General features: G+C 45.9%; 1 protein-coding gene across 2 annotated transcripts in view; it reads left to right on the forward strand.

Moving 5' to 3' along the window:
- The first annotated feature begins 864 nt into the window (after positions 1–864).
- The window catches only part of LOC134807419 (uncharacterized), a 185,194-nt gene continuing 160,661 nt past the window's right edge, over positions 865–25,397 (forward strand). For both annotated transcript variants that reach the window (XM_063785283.1, XM_063785284.1), the window contains exon 1: positions 865–1,207. In XM_063785283.1, the coding sequence (XP_063641353.1) occupies positions 1,104–1,207 (104 nt within the window). In that variant the 5' untranslated portion in view covers positions 865–1,103. The remainder of the gene's footprint in view (positions 1,208–25,397) is intronic.

Genomic DNA, 25,397 nt, shown 5'->3' on the forward strand with positions numbered 1-25,397 from the left:
ACCTTACAGATCATCAGAAAGATCTCAGGTGGCCTTTGGGAGTCAGAAGGACCCTAAGGGGCGAGGGGATGTGCCTCACTGTAGTGCCGGGACGGTGGCGGGGGGATGTGCCTCATTCTAGCGCCGGGACGGTGGCGGGGGGATGTGCCTGACTCTAGCGCTGGGACGGTGGCGGGGGGATGTGCCTCACTCTAGTGCCGGGACGGCGGCGGGGGCTTGGCTGTGAGACTCTGGGGAGCAGAAAGCACTCATGGACTTGTCTCCTTTGTGCCTGAAGCTTCCCTCGGGCCGTGTGTCCCATAGGAAGCCGACTCTGATTCGATTAATAATTATAACATCAATGTGTGCTCCCTGCAGAAAATTCAGAGGACACACGGGACAGCAGAGGATGATTAGTACGGACTAGAAGTCACCAAGACCCCTCCTCTTTTTTTTTTTTTTTTTTGAGACGGAGTCTCGCTCTGTCGCCCAGCCTGGAGTGCAGTGGTGCGATCCCGGCTCACTGCAGGCTCCGCCCCTCGGGTTCACGCCATTCTCCTGCCTCACCCTCCCGAGTAGCTGGGACTACAGGCGCCCGCCACCACGGCCGGCTAATTTTTTGTATTTTTTAGTAGAGATGGGGTTTCACTGTGTTAGCCAGGATGGTCTCGATCTCCTGACCTCGTGATCTGCCCGCCTCGGCCTCCCAAAGTGCTGGGATTGCAGGCGTGAGCCACCGCGCCCGGCTTTTTTTTTCTTTTGTCTCTCTCTCTTTTTTTTTTTTTTTGAGACAGGGTCTCACTCTGTCACCCAGGCTGGAGTCCAGTGGTGCGATCATACCTCACTGCAGCCTCGACTTCCTGGGCTTGTTACCCGCGGGTCTTTGTTCTTAGAGCTCCCAAGATGGCGGCAAGCCTTTTGTTCTCTGACCTGGGGTTCTTGGCCTCACGGATTCCAAGGAATGGAACCTCGGCCATGCAGTCAGTGTTTTAGCTCTATTAGAAGCCGTTGGTCACGGAGGAGAACCGTGGACCCCAGCGACTAGTGTTCAGCTTGATTAGGACGAACCCTAATCTGAGCCGCACAGGAACAATGGCGAGCCTCTAGCCCCATCCGGAGCAGCAATGGGTGCCTCGCTGGATCAGAAACGCAGGGGACACCCTGCCGGATCCGGAGGGGTGGCAGTTAGTGGCGGGTCTGCGACGGCGGCAATCAGCAGTGGTAGATGGTGAGTGAAAGCTCAGCTCGAGCTGGAACAAACACGGCCGAGAAGACTGTGCAGTTGTAAGATGTAATAGAGTGAAAACAGAGCTCCCATATAACGGGAGGGGACCCGAAGGCGGTTGCCACTAATGGCTCGAATGCCTGGGTTTATATCCCTATCATTGTCCCTCCCCCTGTGCTCTCAGGCGACAGATGATTGACTATTTCTTTACCTCCTGCTTTTAGCCTAATTGGTATTTCAGTGAGTCACTTAGTTTTTAAAAAGTTTATTTTATACCAACATGATGATGGTATAATGCACACATGATAAAATGTATCCACTTTAAATGTACAGGGTGATGGGTTTTGACAAATGAATACACCTGTGTAACCTCTACCCTGGTCAAGACTTAGAAATGTTTCCAGCACCCCATAAAGTTCCCTCCAGTCCTTTTGCAGTCAGTTTGCCCCTCCCACCTTTGGGCAACTACTGTTCTGATGTCTATTAGTTGTGAAGTTCTAGAACTGCAAATCAATGGGACCCTGCAGGATGTTTTGTGGCCATCTTTCTTCACTCAGCAGTACCTTTTTGATCCCCCTGTGTTCCTTCTTGGGTCTGCAGGCTTGTTCTCTGTCGCTGACTACCATCCAATTGGATGACTAAACAAACTATAAATATAACTTTTTTTATGAATAAATAAGTAAAAAGTTTATCCATTTGTTCTCCTATTGATGGATGTTTCACTTAGTTATGTTACAAATCTTTTCTGTGTTTCTAATAACTTCACAATTTTTTTTTGAGATGGTGTCTTGCTCTGTTGCCCAGGCTGCAGTGCAGTGGTGTGATCTCCGTTCACTGCAACCTCTGCCTCCCAGGTTCAAGTGATCCTCCCCAGCCTCCCAAGTAGCTGGGACCACAGGTGTGCACCACCACGCCTGGCTAATTTTTGTATTTTTTGTAGAGATGGGGTTTGACCATGTTGCCCAGGCCGGTCTTGAACTCTTGTACTCAAGCCATCTGCCCTCCTCGGCCTCCCAAAGTGCTGGGATTACAGGTGTGACCCACTGCGCCCGGCCAAACGTCACAATTTTAATGCCTGCCTCATTCATAGGGTGCCTTTAAGAATTATGCTGAATGGCTGTTTTATTCACAGGTGTTTAGGTTTGTCTGTTGTGATAAACATTCTTATACGCAAAGTTTTGTCCAGGAGAGATGCTTAAAAGCAAATGGCAAAATCAAAGCTCAGAACATTTTAAAGGTTCTTGACACACACACTGCCACCTTTCTTTCTCTGTACATTATGTGTATAAAAGAGCCTAAATCAGCCATCTCAACAGTGTGGAGGAGTTTGGCTTTTTCATCTTTTGCAAATTGGATGATTTGAAGAATTATTCCAATGGAGCAGAGATTATTCTAATTTGCTTTTTTGTTTTGAAGAGAGACTGAACATTTTCCCCCATATGTTTGACTCTTATATTTCTTTTTTGTGAATTAACTTTAATTTTCTTTACCCACTTACCTATCAAAGAGACAATGTTTCCTTTTTTCTGTTTCTTTTTTTTTTCTTTTTTTGAGATTGAGTCTCATTCTGTCGTCCAGGCTGCAGTGCAGTGGCGTGATCTCGGCTCACTGCAACGTCCGCCTCCTGGGTTCAAGCGATTCTCCTGCCTCGGACTGCAGTGTGTGCCACCACGCCCAGCTAATTTTCGTATTTTTAGTAGAGACAGGATTTCACCATATTGGCCAGGCTGGTCTCGAACTCCTGACCTCCTGATCCACCTGCCTCAGCCTCCCAAAGTGCTGGGATTACAGGCGTGAGCCACTGCGCCTGGCCAGAGTCAGTGTTTTCTCATGTATTTGTATGAAGTCTTCCTCTATGAAGGCTATCAACTCCTTGTCGTGTTTGTTTAAGGTATTTCCCTTAATTCGATATAGTGGATTGGTTTTGTAGATGATGCTTCTCGATTCAATGTCAATGACAAAATTATCTAGCCAGTCTATTGTTTTTGATGGTTTCTTTGTGAATTTCTTTCATTGTCTTAAATCATATAAAGCCCTCCTATACCCCAAGATTAAAGAACTGTTGAATTTTTTACAGTTTTAGTTTACGCTTTTAACCATCTGTAATTTATTTTGGTATATGGTTTGAGGTAAAAATCTAAATTCATTTATTTTCCCCAATTGCTACCTCCCAATTGTCCCAGCACTATTCATGAAATAATTTGTATTTTCCCCCAGTTAACACTACCTTTGTCATACATCAATTCTTGAATTTATCTCAACTGTTAACATTTATTAATGCAGGGTGTTTTGTTTGTTTGTTTGAGACGGAGTCTCCCTCTGTCGCCCTCAGGCTGGAGTGCAGTGGCGTGATCTTGGCTCACTGCAACCTCCACCTCCCAGGTTCAAGGTTCAAGCCATTCTCTTGGCCTCAGCTTCCCGAGTAGCTGGGATTACAGGCGTGTGCCACCATGCCTGGCTAATTTTGTATTTTAGTAGAGATGGGGTTTCACCATGATGGCCAGGCTGGTCTCAAACACCTGACCTCAAGTGATCCACCCGCCTAGGCCTCCCAAAATGCTGGGATTACAGGCATGAGCAAAGTGCTGGGATTACAGGCATGAGCCACCACACCTGGTCATTAATGCAGTTTTATAAGTGTAGTTTACTGAGACAGTTTTAATACATGGAAGGCCTAGATCCCCTCTCTCTTACATCTTCTTTAAAGTTAGCTACTCTTGCCGGGGCAAGTTTTCAGATGAATTATTTCTGAATTAATCTTTTAGATGAATAATAATTTTAGAATTATTCTGCAAAGGCTGAAAAAATTCCATAAAGAGTCTTGACTGATTTACAATAAACCAACACAACTGATTTGAAAGAATCCGCATCTTGGCAAATTATGGTTGTGAGTTGTATTGTTACTGGGGGTCCTTGTTCTTAGAACTCCCAAGATGGCTGCGGGCTGCTTCCAAGATGGCGGCAAGCCTCTCGTTCTCTGACCTGGGGTTCTTGGCCTCACAGATTCCAAAGAATGGAATCTTGGGCCATGTGGTGAGCGTTATGGCTCTATTCAGCTCGATTAGGACGAATCCCCGGCACTTAGCCTGCACAGGAACAATGGCGAGCCTCTAGCCCGATTGGGAGCGGCAATGGGCACCTCCTCACTAGATCAGAAGTGCAGCGGACACCCTGCTGGATCCGGAGGGGTGGAAGTCAGGGCTGGTCTGTGACAGCGGCGATCAGCAGTGGTGGAGGGTGAGTGAAAGCTCAGCTCGAGCCATAACAAACACGGCCCAGAAGAGTGTGCAGTTGCAAGATTTAATAGAGTGAAAACAGAGCTCCCATAAAATGGGAGGGGACCCAAAGGGGGTTGCCCTTGCTGGCTGGAATGCCTGGGTTTATATCCTGATCATTGTCCCTCCCCCTGTGCTCTCAGGCGATAGATGATTGGCTATTTCTTTACCTTCTGTTTTTGCCTAATTAGCATTTTAGTGAGCTCTCATTACTACCTGATTGGTCGGGTGTGAGCTAAGTTGCAAGCCCCGTGTTTAAAGGTGGATGCCGTCACCTTCCCAGCTAGGCTTAGGGATTGATTCTTAGTCGGCCTAGGAAATCCAGCTAGTGCTGTCTCTAAGTATCTAGGGTATAGATCCTAGGGCTAACCTGAACTGGGTTATAGAGATGCGGGGAAGGGGCAGGGGAGAGGTGTGGCGGCACTTTGTTTTTAGGCCTTACATCTGGAAGCTTGTTAAAGCTTTGGCAACAGAATTTCCAAATTTGGCAACACCTGATGATGAAACTCCCACTGTGGAGCTCTGTCCGGGCCGTGCTAGAGGGTATTTGTCATTCATGCATGAAACCAGCGCCGCCCAAAGTCTCCGGTGCCCACACAGAGCACCAGGCAAAGCAACAAAGGACTGGGGTGTCCCATCTCGGCCCAGTTGCCCATGCCAGGGTTTAATTGTAATTTCTCTGTACCTGGCTTTGCCGCTGGGACTCCTGGGTTTCACGTGCAACACAGCTACCCTACTTGAGGGTCCTTTCACAAAGGGCAAAATCAATCCGGCTGTCTAGTTTGAGCTTTGCTTGGGGACAGGCCCTGGGAATGGGCTGAGCCAGTCGGATAAGCCACAGTGAACTCATGTTGAGTGGTGATCATGGGGCAGAGCAGGGACAAAGTGAGGCGATGAAGTACTGGCCACAGTGAGGCTTCAGTCTTACATCGCTTCTTTTGTATTGTACCAGCAAGACCTACTGGCATTTCTCTTCCTTCTCTGCCTTCGTTTCAGAGGACATGGGGTCCATTAAACTGTTATGCCCGTCTGTGTGAAGAGACCACCAAATAGGCTTTGTGTGAGCAATAAAGCTTTTTAATCACCTGGGTGCAGGCGGACTGAGTCCGAAAAAGGAGTCTGCAAAGGGAGATAGGGGTGGGGCAGTTTTATAGGATTTGGGTAGGTAGTGGAAAATTATAGTTAAAGGGGGTTGTTCACAAGGTGCTGGAGTGGGGGTCACAAGGTGCTCGGTGGGAAGGCTCTGGTATTCATTGTCCAGGAGAAGGAATGTCACAAGGTTAATTCATCAGTTAGGGTGGGGCAGGAGCAAATCACAATGGTGGAATGTCATCAGTTAAGGCAGGAACCGGCCATTTTCACTTCTTTTGTGGTTCTTCAGTTGCCTCAGGCCATCTGGATGTATTCGTGCAGGCCTGGGCTCAGAGGCCTGACAGAAACATGCACCCAGAGGCGGGAGCTAACATCAGCGAAAGCCCATACCTCTCTCAACAAGATTCCAATTCCTCCCTGTTGGCCACCTCCTTCTGGGGGCTTCTGCTCTGTATCCCATTGGTTGTGTGACATCATCAGCTTCCTCTAAAAATTGCAAAGGACACAGGATCATTTTGCCTCAGAGCTGGGCTGCATGAGATTTAGTACTGCAGACAGCTCTCTGTATGTGTGGGTTCTGCATCTGGGGATTCAACCAACCTCGGATAGAAAATATTCAGGAAAAAATTGTACTGAACTTGTACAGAGCTTTTGGTTATTATTTCCTGAACAATATATTATAACAATTATTTACATAGTATTTTCATTGTATTAGGTATTATAAGCAATCTGGAGATATTTTAAAGTATACAGGAGGATGTGCATAGGTTATATGCAAATACCACACCATTTGATATCAGGGACCTGAGCATCTGCACATTTTGCTGTCTGTGGGGGCCCTGGAACCAACCTCCCACAGATACTGAGGGATGGCTGTACTTAGAACCAGTGGTGTGCTGGTACTTGTATAACAGTCAGCTCTCCAGAAAGAAAGAGAGAGAGGGAGAGGGAAAGAGAGAGACAGAGAGAGAATGTGTGTCTGTGTGTGTGTGTGTTTCTCTTATAAGTTTCACTAATGTAAAGAAAGTGTGGCACATACTTTGCAAATAATAATATATAATATTTTAAATATAAATTTCATATACCCAATGAATTCTTATAGAATGCATTCTTTGATTTTTGTCAAACTTGCATCTATACCCAACCTATGGTTGTAATTGACTGACAAGTATAGTTTACATGTGAATGTTGGTTGGTATTTTTGTTTACATTAGTGAGAAAGATGAAAGTGAAATTACCAAGATGTGTTGAAACTTCATGCATTCATCAGCGATGTGAGTGGCTTTGTTGAATTGGATAATAGTTTTGGAATACTGGAAGAGTATTTCTCAACATTTTTTGTGCTATTCACAGTGTGACAGCTGTAGACATGATGTATTTTAAAGTTTCATCTGTAGTATTGTCATATTTTCCATGTCTTTCTTAAGTCTAGGCAATGAACAAAACAATAAACAAACCTTTGATTTGTAATATTTGTCAGTTTCCATGGTATAAATGCACCTACCAAGGTCAACTTCAAGCTAGCAATGTGATGTCACTGGGTGTAGAATTAGGAAGGGCTGCATCTAGCACACACTCCATAATGAATTAAATAGTGGATTGAATAAATAGATTGGTAGAAATATTATAAATATATAATATTTCCACCAATCAGATACCATAGATGTAAATAACTTCAGAAGCATAGGTAATAATAAAATGTAGTAAAATAATTATGAAGACATGAGTTTTCAGTATTTATTACCTTTATTTTAATATAACATTTCATTTTAAGTTTATATTTATTAAATTTTGATTAATGGTTGTGCTTAGTAACCAGCATGCAAAATTTCTGAAAATTTAACTATCAGCTCCCATGAGACAGTTCAACAAGAAACAGAGGAGAGGTGATGACAGGACAGGAGTTGGTGCCAAATTAAGAGAAAAGATGCAACCAAACAAGGAAGTTCCTGTGCCACTTCCTGGACATAGTTTGTCTAGATCCAGATAAAGGAAGAAAACGAACATGTATTGAGTACCTACTGTGTGCTAGTCATTGATTATAATCAATCTTGTTTAATTCCCATGGTGGCTTTGCAACGTTTCACGATTCTTTTCAGTTTATAAATGAAACAACTGGCATTTAGAAAGAAGAAGTAAATTGACAAAGGTCACACAGGTAGTAAATACTAGAGTTGGAATTCCAGTCCAAGTCCATATGAATTAATCCAAGTCCAGAGTTAGGAGCCATCTCTCTTTTTTTTTTTTTTTTGAGACGGAGTCTTGCTCTGTCGCCCAGGCTGGAGTGGCACGATCTCGGCTCATTGCAAGCTCTGCCTCCCGGGTTCATGCCATTCTCCTGCTTCGGCCTCCCGAGTAGCTGGGACTACAGGTGCCCACCAACATGCCCGGCTAATTTTTTATATTTTTAGTAGAGACGGGGTCTCACTGTGTTAGCCAGAATGGTCTCGATCTCCTGACCTCGTGATCCGCCCGCCTCTGCCTCCTAAAGTGCTGGGATTACAGGCCTGAACCACCACGCCCGGCCGAGCCATCTCATTTTTATATTCTGATTGTGTAGACCATGTCTGGGACATGTTGCCCAATTCTGGACCCCTGACTTCTAGAGGCACATTATCAGAAGAGGTTTTAGCAAACATGGAACTACTAGTTGCCTACCCAACATCGTTCTTCCCTGTTCTAGCTAATGAAACTACATCTCCCAGGCTCCCTTGTGCCTAGGGGTGATCACATGGCACAGCTCTGGCCAATCAGCTGTAAGTGGAAAGCCAAAGGCGCCTTCTGAGATTGTTTTGCTTTCCTTATTTAAGCACCACTTCTTCCTTTTGTCACTGTTTTTTCTTGCTTCAAGCAGGGACATGAGGCTGGAGGTGGAACGGCCATCTTGTGACTTTGAAGGGACATTCTCAATAATAGATAGGGAGGGAGAAAGCTAGAAGGGGCCTGAGATATTGATAGGATCATGAAGTAACTGCATAAACTCATTTTATAAGAAAGAGAATCCCTTGTTAGTTCACATTCATGCCATAATGAATGAATACATGACTGAATGGATGAGAACTAATGCTTATGGAGCACTTACTATGCAGCCTATTGCAGCCTATTTCACATGCATAATGTCAGTCTGGGTTACTGAGTTTGGAGTTTATCCTGTTGCAATGGACAACAAAGTGAAGTTTTTAGCAGGAGAGTGGCAACCACTGGGCGCAAGTTTCCATCCATGCAGCCAAACTCAGTGCCAACCGAGAGGGTCTTCTTGATGAGGAGGCTGTGTCTTAAGACAAATTGTGAATGAAACTAAGAATATTTTACCTGTTTCGGAGGGTATCACAGTAGAACACTATGTGAGGGGCCAGGCATATCCTACTGACCTCAGAGGCCAGATCTGGGACCAGTGAGTAAGAATTTCAAAGAAGACAGTGAGTCTATAGAAGGAAGAAGTTGTTTCATTTAGGAAGTCAGTGAATTCCTTGTCAACAGAGATATTTACATAAGTGGATTGCCCATTTGGGAGGAATGTGGAAGCAGGTACAACCAGGAAGCAGTGTGGCCTCTGAGGCTCCCTCTTACTCTGAATTTGGTTTTATGACCCAGCTCTAATGGGCTCATCTTTCTGTATTTTGATTCTGTCAAAGCTTGAAAAGTGGCCATAGGACTCCTGGGCCCCTTTCATCTTATGTCTTATAAGATTCCAGAAAGTTGGTTGATGTGTCTTTTAAACTTGAGCTCCCACTGTCCCACCACCAGGCACACGCTCATCAATCTCTTCCGTGGTTTTATTAAAGGGTCTTTCATGTGTATTAAAAATGCAGAACATCTGCCCAATGCCAGTTTCAGAAATGCACAAATGTGAAAGGTTTGGTTTTTACAAGTTTTCTTATGACAGCTGCCACAATGTCATTAATATGTAAATTCCATTGGCTGAAAAGGTTGACTTTTGGTCATAAATTGGCTGTTTCCTCTTGATAATCCTGTCTGACTCTCCAGCTGTCTAGACAATGGAAAAATTGACACCATGAAACAGAATAGTTTAAAAACCTTTGGAGCCAAATACTTAAAAAAAATCAAAATCCACGGCAAGAAATGTGAGACCAATTAGTTAATTATGCAAGGAATCGCTCCAGGGCACCGACCTTGAATAATAGTAAGACCTTATATATGAATAGCATGATAATAGCGTCAAAAAGTACTTTCCACACTTTTTGATCCCTTGGAATGTGTGACTATTCCCGTGACCTTCCTGCGAGGTTATAAAGACCACCAAAATGTGATACCTCATCTCTCCAGCATTGCCATCACACTCTCATCTTTAATTTTTTTTTTTAAGAGAGTTTTTTATAGGAGTCTCGCTCTGTCACCCAGGCTTGAGTAGAGTGGCACGATCTTGGCTCACTGCAACCTCCGCCTCCTGGGTTCAAGTGATTCTCATGCCTCAGCTTCCCAAGTAGCTGGGACTACAGGCGTGGGCCACCACACCCAGCTAATTTTTGTATTTTTAGTAGAGATGGAGTTTCACTATATTTTGGCCAGGCTGGCCTCGAACTCCTGACCTCAGGTGATCCACCCGCCTCGGCCTCCCAAAGCGCTGAGATTATAGTTGTTTTAGGTGTGAGCCACTGTGCCCAGCCCATCTTCAACTCATTTTTTGCCAGAAAATGCAACCCCAGTCCATTCAGTTAGGTCAGTATGTGTCCTAATTAAGGGAAAAGAAAATCACACATAAATCATTTTTTTTAAGCCTTAAAATCCTTCATTGGTTTTCCATTGCTTTTGAGATCAAAACCCCTGCCATTTTAACATGATTACTGCGTGATTTGGCCACAGTCTACCTCTCTCCAGTCTCATTTCTTGGCAGTTTCCCCTGAGCCTTCTCCCCTCTGTCTAAACTGACTCTTTAAAACTTTTTCCAGTGTTCGATGATTCTCCCTCCACTTGCCTGCCACCATCCATGCACCCCTTCACCTGGTTAATGCCTACTTATTCAAAAGTCACTTCCTCAGGGAAAGACTCCCCATCCCAAAGTACATCAAGCTTCTTTGTTACACATCTTGATAGAAAAATGTTCCTTTCCTCCAGAATAGAGGTAAACAAACTACATCCATTGGGCCAAATCTGGCCCTCCACCTGTTTTTGTAAATAAAGTTCTTTGTTTGTTTGTTTGTTCGTTTTTCTGAGACCGAGTCTTGCTCTATTGCCAGGCTGGAGTGTAGTGGCGTGATCTTGGCTCACTGCAACCTCCGCCTCCTGGATTCAAGCAATTCTCCTGCCTCAGCCTCCTGAGTAGCTGGGACTACAGGTGCGCACCACCATGCCTGGCTAATTTTTGTATTTTTAGAAGAGACAGGGTTTCACCATGTTGGCCAGGATGGTCTCGATCTCTTGACCTCGTGATCCACCTGTCTCAGCCTCCCAAAGTGCTGGGATTACAGGCGTGAGCCACCGTGCCCAGCATAAATAAAGTTTTATTTGCACACTGTGATGCTCATTTTTTTTTTTTTTTGTATTGCCTATGGCTGCTTCTTGCAGAGTTGAGTAGTTACAACAGACACTGTATAGCTCACACAACCTAAAATACTTTCTGTCCGGCTCTTTATAGAAAAGTTTGGCAATCTCTGTCCCAGAGCATTGGTCTTGATTTGTAATGATACACTTATCATTAGATTATTTGATTATCTGTTTCTTCTTCTAGACTCTGCGTTCCAAGCAGACAGGAGCTAGGTCTTGTTCACCCCATGACTCCATGTTTCCAGTGCTCAGCACTTGGCAGTTGCTCAGTAAATATCATTGAATAAATGAAGAAAAAGAAGAAATAAGAGAATGAAAGAAAGAGAGGCTGGGCGCAGTGGCTTGTGCCTGTAATCCCAGCACTTTGGGAGGCCGAGGTGGGTGGATCACCTGAGGTTAGGAGATTGAGACCATCCTGGCCCACATGGTGAAACCCCATCTCTACTAAAAATACAAAAGTTAGCTGGGCGTGGTGGTGGGCACCTGTAATCCCAACTACTTGGGAGGCTGAGGCAGGAGAATCGCTTGAACCTGGGAGGTGGAGGTTGCAGTGAGCCGAGATCACACCATTGCACTCCAGCTTGGGTGACAGAGTGAGATTCCATCTCAAATTAAAAAAAAAAAAAAAAAGAAGGAAGAAGAAAAAAAGGAACAAAGGTTGGGCATTACTGTGATTATCTGTGATGCTAAAAATTCTGATCTTTTGAAAACATATCTACAAATTCTTAGACATTCCTGTCATTGAGAGATGGAGGGTAGGTGCTCTTCTCTGGAAACTAGGCAGCATTGAACTGCTTTGACCAATAGACTAGGGTGGAAGTGCCTCCATATGACTTCCAAAGCTAGGTCATAAAAGGCCATGAAACATCTACTTTGTTCACTGGAACACTCACACTTGGAGCCCTGAGCCATCATGTAAGAAAACCAATTATCCTGTGCCTGCCATGCTGGGGTGACCACATGTGACCTTCCAGTTGACAATGCATCAGGGTCCAGCCTTTTGGCCATCCTCCCAAAGGTGCCAGGTGTATGAATGAAGCCATCTTGGACCCTAGACCAGCCTATCAGCTAGTGAGGTACTACTGAATGATCTCTGTTGATAGCATAGAACAGAAGAATCACCCAGCCAAGCCCTGCCTGGCTTCTGCTTGCAGGGAATTGTGAAATATAATAAAAGGGCTCTTATTATTATTATTATTATTATTATTTAGATGGAGTCTCGCTCTGTCGCCCAGGCTGGAGTGCAGCGGTCCGATCTTGGCTCACTGCAAGCTCCGCCTACTGGGTTCACACCATTTTCCTGCCTCAGCCTCCCAAGTAGCTGGGACTACAGGCACCCACCGCCACGCCCGGCTAATTTTTGGATTTTTAGTAGAGATGGGGTTTCACCATGTTGGCCAGCATGGTCTTGATTTCCTGACCTCATGATCCACCCACCTCGGCCTCCCAAAGTGCTGGGATTACAGGCGTGAGCCACCGCACCCAGCCTAAAAGGGCTCTTATTTTAAGTCCCTATGTTTTAGACTTGCTTGTTATGCAGCAGCATCTCACTGCAGCACACTATGACTGAGCTGGTGACAAAAGGGTATCTTGTTAAAGTTGGTGTTTATGAAAAGTCATCAAAATTGCCTCTTTGCCACCCCCCCAGGCAGTTCCAGATTGGCAGAGCAAACATTTTTATGCTAATTTTTCCAAATAAGGAAATGAACACAGGTTAATTCACTTTAACAGATGCGTCAAGGGCCTACAATGTGGACTGTTGTGTCCCTACAGGAACTACAGATATGCTTTGTTTCAGAGCTGGTGGGGAGACACTGAGTGCTTGGAGGGGGAAGTGATATGAACCTTCCTAAATAGCCTCTCTTTCTCTTTCCAGGCCAGCCAACCTGTGACCTTCTCACATTTAAGTAGAACACCAAGAGTGTTTTAAAGGAAGTTTTCAAAGACTGGACAGGACAGTATTCCTATTGGGTGGCTGCCAGGGAATGCTGGGTCCAGGGAAGGATGGGTTTGACAATATGCAGAATGACATTCAGGGTCTGGGGTTCTGTTCCAGGAAATGGCAATTGTTGGCAATACAGTTTCCACCCTACCTCTCCCACCTCCAGCCCCTCTAAAAAATCCTCTTTTCCTATTTTATATTTTTAATAAGGAGAGGATTGGCATGAAGAGAAATAAGTCTTTCCTACTGTTCACTTGGCTTCTGATGGGCAGGAGCCAGGTTGCGTGGCGCGAATGTTTCCTTGTTGAGTTGCTCTGTGTGGGGGGGTAACTGGGCTCTGGGGGGTCAGGACCAGGGGTGCCACAGGGGTAGGCATTTGGAGGTTTATGAAGGGTGGCCTATGGCCTCAGGGTTTGGAATATGTGTGGATCTAAAGCAAATGTACTAATCCATTGCAGAGCAGTCCTATTTCTTATCCCTCCTCCAAAACACAGCACCGTTTACCTAAGTGACTTTGGAAGGCAGCTATGCTCCCCACTACACACCAGTGCCGCACTACATAAGTGACTTCGGACTCCTGTTCCACCAAGGGACAACTTGGATAGACATTTTTACCCCTAAGTCCATAAATTGTGATGAAGGAAATTTTAACATGGGTCTGGAAACAACCACCCTTTTCTCACGGCTGAAGTAAAATCCGATGAAAGATTACTGAAAGGTGGAGACATCATAAATCCCAAATAGAAGGATAATTTTACAACAGTTTGGAGGCTGAAGAAAAAAAAAAGAGACAAAAGAAAGAGCTGGAGCTCAATGTGTGGGGAGTTGGAAGAAATGTAGGCAGAAAAATTCACCCAGAAGAAAACCGTTGGAGTTTTCCAGCCAGAGAGCAGTTCTGAACTGAAATGAATGAACCAGAACTAAAACTCTCAATTTCCTTCCTGCGCTGTAGGAAAATTGAAAATCTCAGTTCTCGTTGGATTCCAGTGGAAATAATTGTCTGCTCCCTTAAAAATGGTGAAGCACAATCGGGACCGTGTCCCACCTGGACATCTCCCTTCGGCCCCTGTGGCTGGCTTGAGGCCCCCAGCCCCAGCCTCTGTCTCCTGACTGCTGTCACGGTGCAAAATGCTTTTAAAAGTCCCATGACAGTGGCATTGGGATTTGGCTTAGGAAAGAATTGTTTTTTTTAAAAAACTCAATTTGTGCCTGTCCCAGAACAGCTCACTAAAACATGCTAGAGACACACAGGGCCTTTGCCTCACATCTTCGCTTGGCGTCTTCGGCCAACCAGAACCTGGCCCGTGAGACTCGTGATCTCCTTGGCTTCACCGGTTCTTGTCCTTCATCTACAAATCGCAGTTAAAAATGCATTACCCCCCTGTGACTGTTAGGCAGGTAAATAAAAGTGATACACACCGGAGCGGCTTCAAGTTCCTGGGAAGGATAGGATTTTACAAACCCATGTCGTGATCAGGAGTCGCATTGAGACAGGAGCAGCTGACTGCGTGGGCGTTGTGTACCCCGGTCCTCCTCCTGAAAAACCCCAAGTCCTGTCAGTCCCAAGGGGCCATCTCCTCCTCCGTGGCTTCCCCAGCCTTGGGGTCTTGGGGGTGAGGGTCAGAGGCACCTGGAGAAACAGATCCCTGGAAATAGAACAGGACAGAAGAGGTGCAAGGGCTCCTCTGCGACTATTAATGAAGCACGGGAAAAATCCATTTGTCCCCATGCCTTTGAAGCCAGCTGCGATAGAAGAGGCTGCCATTCTGTTTTTCCAAATGGGAGGAAACCCCTGTGCTGCTGGTGCCTGGTCCTGAAAAGAGCTGTGTTTTGGAGAGCAGAGGGAAGGGAGGGTGGCTTCTGCCCAGGAAAACAAAAATGGGGCTCCCAGAAAGGGTATTTGGGGAATGTTGTGGGGGCGGGGATTGAGATGTGTATTTGGGGACTGCAGTTTCTTTCTTTCTGTTTGAGACGGAGTTTCACTCTTGTTGCCCAGGCTGGAGTGCAATGGCACGATCTTGGCTCACTGCAATCTCTGCCTCCTGGGTTCAAGAGATTCTTTTGTCTCAGCCTCCCGAGTCGCCGGGATTACAGATGCCCGCCACCACGCCCAGCTAATTTTTGTATTTTTAGTAGAGATGAGGTTTCACCATGTTGGTCAGGCTGGTCTCCAACTCCTGACCTCAGGTGATCTGCCCGCCTCGGCCTCCCAAAGTGCTGGGATTACAGGCGTGAGCCATGGCGCCCGGCTGGGGCTGCGGTTTCTAAACCCTGTTTTATGAGGGTGGTTAGGACGTGGTATCTGGGGGCCAGCAGTGCCCTTAAGCTTGGCCGGCAGGGTGGAGGGCTGCCCTGGGACTGTGCTTCACAGAGCCACGCTCTGTAACTCCTTTGGCTGTGCCCCTCCCCAGGAGGGCGTGGAGTCCACCCAGAGCTTACAAAAGTCCCAGCAGGGCACGGTCAGACTAGAGAGAGCCCCAGGTGCAAACTTTAAGGAGGCACTCACATTCCAGATGGTGCAGGCGCAGAGGTGGAATCTGTGAGTGGGTGCCCCCTTAAACTGGGCTCCCCAGGTCGGCTCTTTTGCTTGCCCTCATCCCAGCCCTGGCCCTAGACAACTCCTGATACTTTAGGACCCCAGAATTCTCTGCCCAAATGGCTAGAGTCTGGGAGAGACCACCTTGCTGGGGTGAGGTGGCTGATACAGGGAGCATGAGGGGAGCACGGACACACAGGCTGGAGTGTCCACTCTGCGTGCATGAGGCTCCTTTTGTGTAGGATACACAGTGTAGATACAACACGTGGGGTATGTGGGATATGTGGGGTAGGTGCATGTGTGTACAATGTGTGTATAATGTTGAAGAAGTATCCTTTATTTTTTGAGACTGCACCCTGTCGCTCAGGCTGGAGTGTGGCGGCATGATCTCGGCTCACTGCAACCTCCACCTCCGGGGCTCAAGCAATTCTCCTGCCTCAGTCTCCCAAGCAGCTGGGATCACAGGCGCATACCACCATGCCGGGCCAATTTTTGCATTTTTAGTAGAGGTGAGGTTTCACCATGTTGCCTAGGCTGGTCTCAAACTCCTGACCTCAGGTGATCCACCCACCTTGGACACCCAAAGTGCTGGGATGACAGGCGTGAGCCATCGCGCCCGGCCTGAAGAAGTATCCTTTTATTCCCACCCTGCTCAGTTTAAGAAAATTTACATCAGGAATCGAGTTTTTCTAACACCCTTCCCAATGTCCTTTGAGCTCATTTTACACATAATAAATATTTGGAAGCTGAGCGGTTACTAGTATTAGAGTTGCTGCATCTCCAGACATGACCAGAGTAGGAAAACCAGAGCGCACTTGGATAGATATTGAGTCTCACCCACATGTAAAGTGCTGCTATTGCTGCAATTACTCTTGTGCACAAAAACGAGAACTCTTTTTCTCGAAGTTCAGCAATTTAACTTTCCATCGTGGCAGCTCAGGAATCCAGGCGTGGAACACTTAGGTATCCATGTTCTCTGCTCTTCCATACGGCTTCCTACAACATGGTGGCAGGACTTTGTGTGGATAAGTAAGCAGGTGAGGCCTCTGCTCAGTTGCAGGGTCCAGTGGGGCACCTGGCTGTCAGGTTCCAGGGACAGGCTGACCCCATGAGAGGAGCTGGAATAGTCTGTGTGGTAATGGGGTATCCTGGGGAAGAGCCATTGTGTGTGTGTGTGTGTGTGTGTGTGTGTGTGTTTGTGTAGCTACCATGAGATTTGTGGTCTGTCTTCACAGTCACTAAAATAACAGATTACATCATTCTGGAGCTGGGATTCTATTTTTTAATTTATTTAACAAATTTATTTTTCCAGATTATGCTTACATTTATTTTTTCCATTACCATTAAAATAAAAACTATACATTTTTGATTTCCTTTTTTTCTTTTTTTTTTTTTTTTGAGACAGAGTCTCGTCCTGTCTCCCAGGCTGGAGTGCAGTGGCGGGATTTTGGCTCACTGCAACTTCTGCCTCCCAGGTTCAAGCGATTCTCCTGCCTCAGCCTCCCGAGTAGCTGGGATTACAGGCACCCGCCACTATGCCCAGCTAATTTTTGTATTTTTAGTACAGACCGGGTTTTGCCATGTTGGCCAGGCTGGTCTCAAACACCTGACCTCAGGTGATCCGCCCACCTCAGCCTCCCAAAGTGCTGGGATTACAGACATGAGCCACCGCGCCCAGCTACATTTTCAATTTCTTATAGAACTTATATGCATCTGGATATCCATAGATATCTGTAGATTTGAGAAATAGTTTTTTCTTTCCAGCTTTAGTGAGGCATAATTGATGGACAATGAATTGCATGTATTTAAAGTATACGATGTGATGGGTTTTGACAGATATATGTACCCAGGAAACCAGCACTGTAATCAAGATAATAAGTGTTTTCATCCCCATCCCCCAGCTGCTAGATTCTTTTTGGTGATGTATTTAGTGTGTGTGTGTATGTGTATGTGTGCGTGCACGTGGTGTACCACATGTTTTGATATACATATGTATAGTAACATGATTGCAACAGTCAAGCAAATTAACACGGAGCTGGGATTTTAAAGACCATGCTATCCTCTCTCTCACTTGGGAACTGAGTCCAGAGAGAGGACGGGTGGTCCACAGCCACTCGAGTCAGATACCAGGGCTCTCGCCCCCCAGCGCTGACAGATGAGCCTGTCACTGCATCTGTGGTTGACCAGAGAAATAGAAAAGTTGCCAGAAGAGCCTCTAAAGAGTAACTTTTAAAGTTACGTGGTGCTGCTTTGTTAATTTTCCAGACAAATTAGCTTATGTCTCTTTTGGTTGCAAGTGACAGAATATCCAACGAGGTTAAGCTCTAACATAATTTATTGCCTTATTTGGCCAAAGTTGCAGGCTTTGGGTGCAGCTGGATGCAGGGGCCTCAACAGTGTCATCAGGATGTGGTTTGAAGCCTCTCTCGAATTCTTGTCCCCATCTTCTCCATGTTGAGTCTGTTCTTGGGCTTCTCCTGTGGCCACCGGCAGCACCAGTCTCACCAGGCGCTCACAAGATGGCACCACCAGTGCCCGCTCTTGGAAGAAAAGAGAAAACCGGGCCGGGCGCGGTGGCTCACGCCTGTAATCCCGGCATTTTGGGAGGCCAAGGCGGGTGGATCACCTGAGGTCAGGAGATCGAGATCATCCTGGCTAACATGGTGAAACCCCGTCTCTACTATACAAAAAATTAGCCGGGCATGGAGGCATGTGCCTGTAGTCCCAGCTACTCAGGAGGCTGAGGCAGCAGAATCGCTTGAACCTGGGAGGCAGAGGTTGCAGTGAGCTGAGATCGCGCTATTGACACTCCACACTGGGCGACAGAGCGAGACTCCGTTTAAAAAAAGAAAAAGAAAAGAAAAGAGAAAACTGGCGCCTGGGTTCCAGCATTCTCATTGGCTCCTGTGGAGTCATGTGTCAACCCTTGAGCCAATCACATGGCTGTGGGTCCCTGGGTTCCTGCTGCCTGGGTGGGGCCCCATCTGAACCCCTTCTCTGAGAGCTCTTGGGTGTGGGTCCCTGGAGGGAAACTGGGGGCTGTTTAGGAAGAAAACCAACATGCCCGAAGTCTGCTGGATCAGTGAACCCGATTATGATAAAATAAAAATATCGAGAACTCTCAAATTTGCCTAAACTTGGGCACCCCAGGTGTTTGCCCATTAGTGCCTCTGTATGAGTCACCTTGGTTTTCTAGGTTCATGGGTCTACCCCATGTCTCCACATTCTTGGATATTTATAAGAACCTTTCCACATTCAGAGTGGGGCCAGAGGAGGAAAAAACTTACTTGCTTGATTAATTAAATCAATTACTTAATACCCTAAAGCTTTCTGATGCTGTAAAGTGCAGGTTTCATATACTGGGCATGAGGGGTTTTCATAGACTCGACTTGTGTTGCAAATTAAAACAACGTTAAATTCCTTAGTAATCCTAGCAGAAAGGAAAAAAAAAGTAAGAAAAAAGAAAAGGGAAAATAAAACCCCTCTTATTTCCAAATCACTACCAGTGGAATTTAAAAAATTATTTACACACTTAGCTGTGAGTCCCTTTATACCTGACAGGTTTGGCAGTAAGGCTGGAGCAATAATTTAAAACAGAAGTTGGGAGTATGGATAATGAACTCCCTCTCTTTTCCAAAATAAATGTACCATCGGATCCACAAGAGAGGTGACTTTTCCTAAGAAAGGACTGTACGTTTGGGAGCCAGGGGCCCCTGATGCTGTGTGAGGTAAGCCGATAGCACAGTGTGTTACTGTCTGTGGATGCGAGAATGAAATGAGGGCTGTTTCTTTGATTTATAGTGGAAGGAAACACCAATTTCTTGTCACAGATCATTACAGTTGAATTTAGGTCAAACTCATATGCTTATATGGAATTACTAATGCATGGAGGTACTTTTTGCTTTTTGTTTTTAACTCGCCAATCATTATCTACAGGATTTTTCTGGGGGGAGGTGGGGGATGGAATTTCACTCTGACACCCAGGCTGTAGTGCTGTGGCGTGATCTCAGCTCACTGCAACCTCTGCCTCCCAGGTTCAAGAAATTCTCCTGCCTCAGCCTCCTGAGTAGCTGGGATTACAGACATGTGCCACCACGCCCAGTTAATTTTTGTATTTTTAGTAGAGACGGGGCTTCACCGTGCTGGCCAGGCTGATCTTGAACTCCTGACCTCAAGTGATCTGCCTGCCTCGGCCTCCCAAAGTGCTGGGATTACAGGTGTGAGCCACCGTGCCTGGCCATCGACTGAATATTATACTGAATTTTATTTTGAAAACAGAGAAGACTCCATTCTCTGCCTCCTGATGTACACATTCCGGAAGGGGTCATTGTTGGATGGTTGAGTGCATTGGGGTTATATTGAAATGGATTTGGGAAGGCTCTACAGCAAGGAAGGAATCTTGAGGTCTCTAGAATGTTCCTAGGCTGCTTCTCAGAGTGAGAGTCTGTAGTGGACACTGCCAGGGTCCAACCCATATCTCTCCAATGGCCATCATGCTCAACTCAACTCCCAAACACCTGCACCCTGGAAGACCACTTTTCCCAGCCAGCAGCTGGAAGTGCTGGGGGTTCCACTGCCCCCAAGAAACCCTCAACCAATGGCCCTAAGCAGTTGGTGTATAAATACCCCAGTTCCCTTGTTCCTCAGGTGGCATCATTCTTCTTTAAAAAGACTTCTTTATTTTGTAATTATTTTATTTTACTTTATTTTATTTATTTATTTGTTTTTGAGACAGAGTCTTGCTCTGTCGCCTAGATTGGAGTGCAGTGGCATGATCTCGGCTCATTGCAACCTCCGCTTCCCGGGTTCAAGTGATTCTCCTGCCTCAGCCTCCCGAGTAGCTGGGTTTACAGGTGTGTGCCACCATGCCTGGCTAATTTTTTGTGTTTTTAGTAGAGACAGGGTTTCCCCATGTTGGCCAGGCTGGTCTTGAACTCCTAACCTCAAGTGATCTGCCTGCCTTGGCCTCCCAAAGTTCTGGGATTACTGACATGAGCCTCCGCGCCTGGCCTATTTTGTAATAATTTTAAACTTACAGAAAATTGCAAGAAAGAGCTGAGAGTTTCCATATACCCTTTTCCCAGATTCCTCTAATGTCGAAATTTTGTACAACCACAGTACGATGATCACAGTGAGGGAACTGACATGGATATGATACTGTTAATGAAACTACAGACCAAATCCACATTTTATAGGCTTTTCCACGAACGTCCTGCTTCTGTCCCAGGATCCAATCCAGAGTCCTCCTCTGCCTTTAGCTGTTATGTCTCGAGTCTCTTCCTTGTCATGGTTTTTCAGTCTCTCATGACCTTGACATTTGTGAAAAGCACTGGTCAACGATTTTGAGAATGGCCCTCCATTTGGATTTGTCTGCCGTTCTCCTGTGTTCAAGACGAGGTTATGTATTTTGGCAAGAATGCCACAGAGGTGATGTTGTATCTGTCTCGACGGCGTTGTGTCAACGTTAAACCTCAATCACTCAGTTAAAGTAGTGCCTGCTGATATTCTCCTTTGTAAAATTTCTATTTTTTTCCTTTGTAATGAATAACTTCCTTGGGGGAGAAACTTTGAGACCTTGCAAATATCTTGTTTTTCTTCGAACTTTCGCCTACTGATTTTGGCATCCACTGGTGGGCCCTGCGAGCAACAATGGTTAGTGTGGTGTTTGCCTGTGTGACGATTTTCTATTTTCTTTATTTATTTACTTTGAATTTATTAATTTATTGTTTAATTTTATCTATTTGTATTTAAATTTACTGATGTGATTATTATTTAATTTATTACATTTATTAATTAGAATGCCTTTCTTAGGGAGGATGTCCCTTCTGGGTGGGGTAATTCCAGGTCGTGGACTTTGCACCATTGCCCAGTTTCCTCGTGGGGTCAACTCCATGGCCCGCAAGAGTAGCTTGCTTGAAACACTGGACGCCCCTGTGGCTTTCTTCCCCTCCCTGCCTTATTTGCTCACTCCCTGGGGATACATCCCACACCTTCCAAAGAGCATCGCTGCACTTAAATCCTGACTCAGGATCTGCTTCTTGGATAGTCCAAACCCAGACAGCCCCTCTCACAGTACAGCACTTCCCCCCCCCCCCCCCCCCCACAGATGGGACAAGGACGGAGACCAGGTCACTCCAGGGAGAGCCGTGGCTAGTGGAACAGCTCCACGGTGGAATGGGTTGAGGTAGAATCCAAAATCTGAATGAACCCTTTATTCCACCTATTCCCCAGCAGCCTCTTTTCTTTGTGAACGTTTCCCCTATATTTTACCTAAATGAATGCAGCTGAACAGACTGTGCTTTAGAGCCTCTGGAAGACACCCAACAGAATGTTCCGAAAAATGCGATTATTTTTACACAAAATTGCCAATGTAAATTCAACTTCTTGTGACCAGCCTGGGATTCCCACACAACTGCATGCTGAGGTTGTTTTCCAGAAGGACCGAGGATGTCCAGCAGAGACTGATGGTGCTGTGAATAGCCCAAGGTGCTGTCTTACATTTTAGGCAGCCGAGGGGTTGGAGCTAAGTGGTGGCTGATAGACTTTGGCACCAGCTTAAATCAGTGAATTTCACAGATTTTGGAACATCTAGCTTCTGATTTCAGAGACACGTGGTGTCCTGATCTCTGGTGTCTAGGAAGCTTGGCTGGGGGGATGTGTGGTAGTGTTTGGCTTAGTGGATCAACACACCAGATTAAACCACTAGATGGTCCCCCTCGCTCTTCCAGCCCCCTCCCTCCCCCAGCCACTGATTGCTGGTGAACAGGCAGTTTGGGAGGGCTCAGGTCAGGCATCTGCCTGAAAAAAGGGTCAGGGATGTGGATAAAACAGAGATTGACCCACTCTTCCCATTGAGCCTTTTCCCAGTTTTGAAATTTTCATATCATTTTCTGCTAAAAATATTCTTGAGGGAAAAAATATTTTTTTTTCAATTTTAGATTCCTAGGAGGACAAAGGGGGGAAAATGCATATGTAATGAGAGATGCAAATCTAGAACAAATTCACACTCCATTACCCAAAACATTCGTGTTATCCAAAGTCAGGTATGTTTGGAGATGCGGAATTTTTTCTAAACTTTGGAAAGTAATATGTTACATATATTGTATATTACAGAACACCCCCGACCCAGCAGGGTTTGGGGAAGAACTCTGTAATAGCACGTTATTTTCTGTAGTAAATTTCAGGAATAGTCACGCTAAGCTGGATCAATAAAGGCTCTAAGTCAACTCACATCACCTCAGTTCAGGTTTTGGTACCAAATGATTTATAAGAAAACTTGTGGTTTTAAGACCTTTCTTTTTTTTCTTTTCTTTCTTTCTTTTTTCTTTTCTTTTTTTTTTTGAGATGGAATTTCACTCTTGTTGCCCAGGCTGGAGTGCAGTGGTGCGATCTCGGCTCACTGCAACCTCTGCCTCCCAGGTTCAAGTGATTCTGCTGACTCAGCCTCCCGAGTAGCTGGGATTACAGGCACGCACAACCATGCCTGGCTAATTTTTTGTTTTTTTAGTAGAGACAGGGTTTCATCATCTTGGCCAGGCTGGTCTGGAACTCCTGACCTCAGGTGATCCACCTTGGCCTCCCAAAGTGCTGGGATTACAGGCGTGAGCCACCTCACCCGGCCTGAGACCTTTCTTGATTCTGGATGTGTGGATATGGGTAAGGGATTGTGGACCTATTTCTCCTTTCTAGCCTGACATTAGAAATTAGGCTGACCCAGAGAAGCCTGCAGTATTATTCCTCTTTGTTGGAAAAGTTTGCATCAACATCTTTGATCAGACCAACCAGAATCTGGTACAAAAGTTGCTTCCCTGTTTTTTTTGTAAGCCAAGGTGTGCTTTTGGGGAGGGAGACAGGAGTGCGGATGACCACGAGAGGCCTCTGTGCTGTGGGATGTGGGTGAGTGGGGAGAGGCAGGAAACTGAAACCTCTGCATGGGTTTGACCTCCCCTTCCCCAGAGTTCGGCCAGGTTCCGTAGGGCTGGCTACAAACACCACCACCTCGCTTGTCATCCTGAGGATGTCATTTTTGGGCAGCCAAGATACCCCAAAATGGCCTTATTTCCTTAGAGGGGTGGCTCAGAAAGGGAGAGCAGTTTGGCAATGAAAGAGACACACCACTGCAAGGAAAAATATACGCCCACTGTCAGTTTATTTTCATTGTAACCCCAGAGTCCTCTCGAGGGTGCTCACTGAGTACTATAATTTGCTCTGCACCATTTAGAGAAGAACAGAATTGAAACATATAAATAGGACTTTGAAAATAGCATGGAACACAGATCCTTTCTTTTTTTCCTTTGCAGAAAAGATATTTTGAATAAGTCTTTCAGGCTTTTTGATTTATAGGTTTGCTATTAACCGTGGCATTGAGCAGTCAAATACAAAGCATGCACGGCTGGAGTTCACCGGGCCCTGATGAGCAAGGTTTTCACAGAATGAGCAAGCCAGGGCTTGTGCTGGTTTCCTGCTTCTGCTGTAATAAATCACCACAAGCTTAGTGGCTTCGGACAACACTCATTTATTATCTCAGAGTGCTGGAGGTCTGAGCTCTGAAATGGGCCTCATGGGCTAAAGTCAAGGGGTCAGCAGGGCGCATTCCCCTTGGAAGCTCCCGAGGAGGACCTATTTCTTGCCTCTTCCCCCTTCTCGAAGCCACCCGCATTCCTCGGCTCGTGGCCCCCTCCCCCATTTGAGTCTTTCTGATGCCTCATCACTTTAAGCTTCTCTTCTGCCTCCCTCATCCATCTTTTAGGGACTCTTTTGACTACATTGTGTTCACCTGCATACTCCAGAATAATCTCATTATCATTATTATTTTGAGACAGGCTCTCTCTCTGTCACCCAGGCTAGAGTGCAGCGGCATGATCAGGGCTCACTGCAGCCTCGACTTCCCAGGCTTAGGTGATCCTAGCACCTCAGCCTCCCAAATAGCTGGAACTACAGGTGTGTGCCCCCATGCCTGGCTAATTTTTGTATTTTTAGTTGAGATGAGGTCTCTCCATGTTGCCCAGGCTGGTCTCAAACTCCTGGGTTCAGGTGATCCACCTTGCCTTGGCCTCCCAAAGTGCTGGGATTACAGGTGTGAGCCACCGCACCTGGCCATTCTCCTCACTTTAAAGTCCACTAATTGACAACCTTAATTTCATATGTAACCTTAATTGCCCCTTGCCATGTAACCTATTTGCAGCTTCCCAGAATTAGGATGTGGATATCTGTGGGGTAGGACCAGTATTCTGCCTACCACAGGGTGAATCCCAAAGATATGGAGTGAGCTGGCCATAGGAGAAGAAGGAAGATGTGGGCAGGGAGGAGAGAGACTATTGTGTATCAAATACCATTACTCTTGATAATGGCATGTATTAAGTGCTCACCAGTAGCTTTGCCCAGTACCTACTCTGCTCTCATCTAACTCTATGAAGTAGATACTATGACTCTCCTCATTTTACAGATGAGGGAAAACAGAAGCTTATAGAGCAGTGTTGTTCAATATGGTAACCTCGAGCCATATGTGACCATTGATGTTTAAATACATTGACTAATTAAGATGAGTTAATCAAACTGTGGCATTAGACAACACCTTAAGCCATACACATGTGGCTGTTGGCTACCGTATTGGACAGCACAGGTGCTGATCATTTCCATCACCGCAAAGTTCTCTGGGACAGGGCTGTTGTAGAGGATAAATATGGGTCCCAACATCACATAACTGGAAAGTGGGAGAATCAAGATTAGAACCTGGTGCCTTAGGCTTAGAGCCTTGTCTTGGAATCACCCTATTACACGGACGTCCAGTATTCATTTCTCTGACCACATCTGGGAGCTTTGAAATCTGCCATATGTTGGGTA

This window comes from Pan troglodytes, chromosome 10 (genome assembly GCF_028858775.2).
Source record: "Pan troglodytes isolate AG18354 chromosome 10, NHGRI_mPanTro3-v2.0_pri, whole genome shotgun sequence".
In the NCBI taxonomy this organism is placed as follows: Eukaryota; Metazoa; Chordata; class Mammalia; order Primates; family Hominidae; genus Pan; species Pan troglodytes.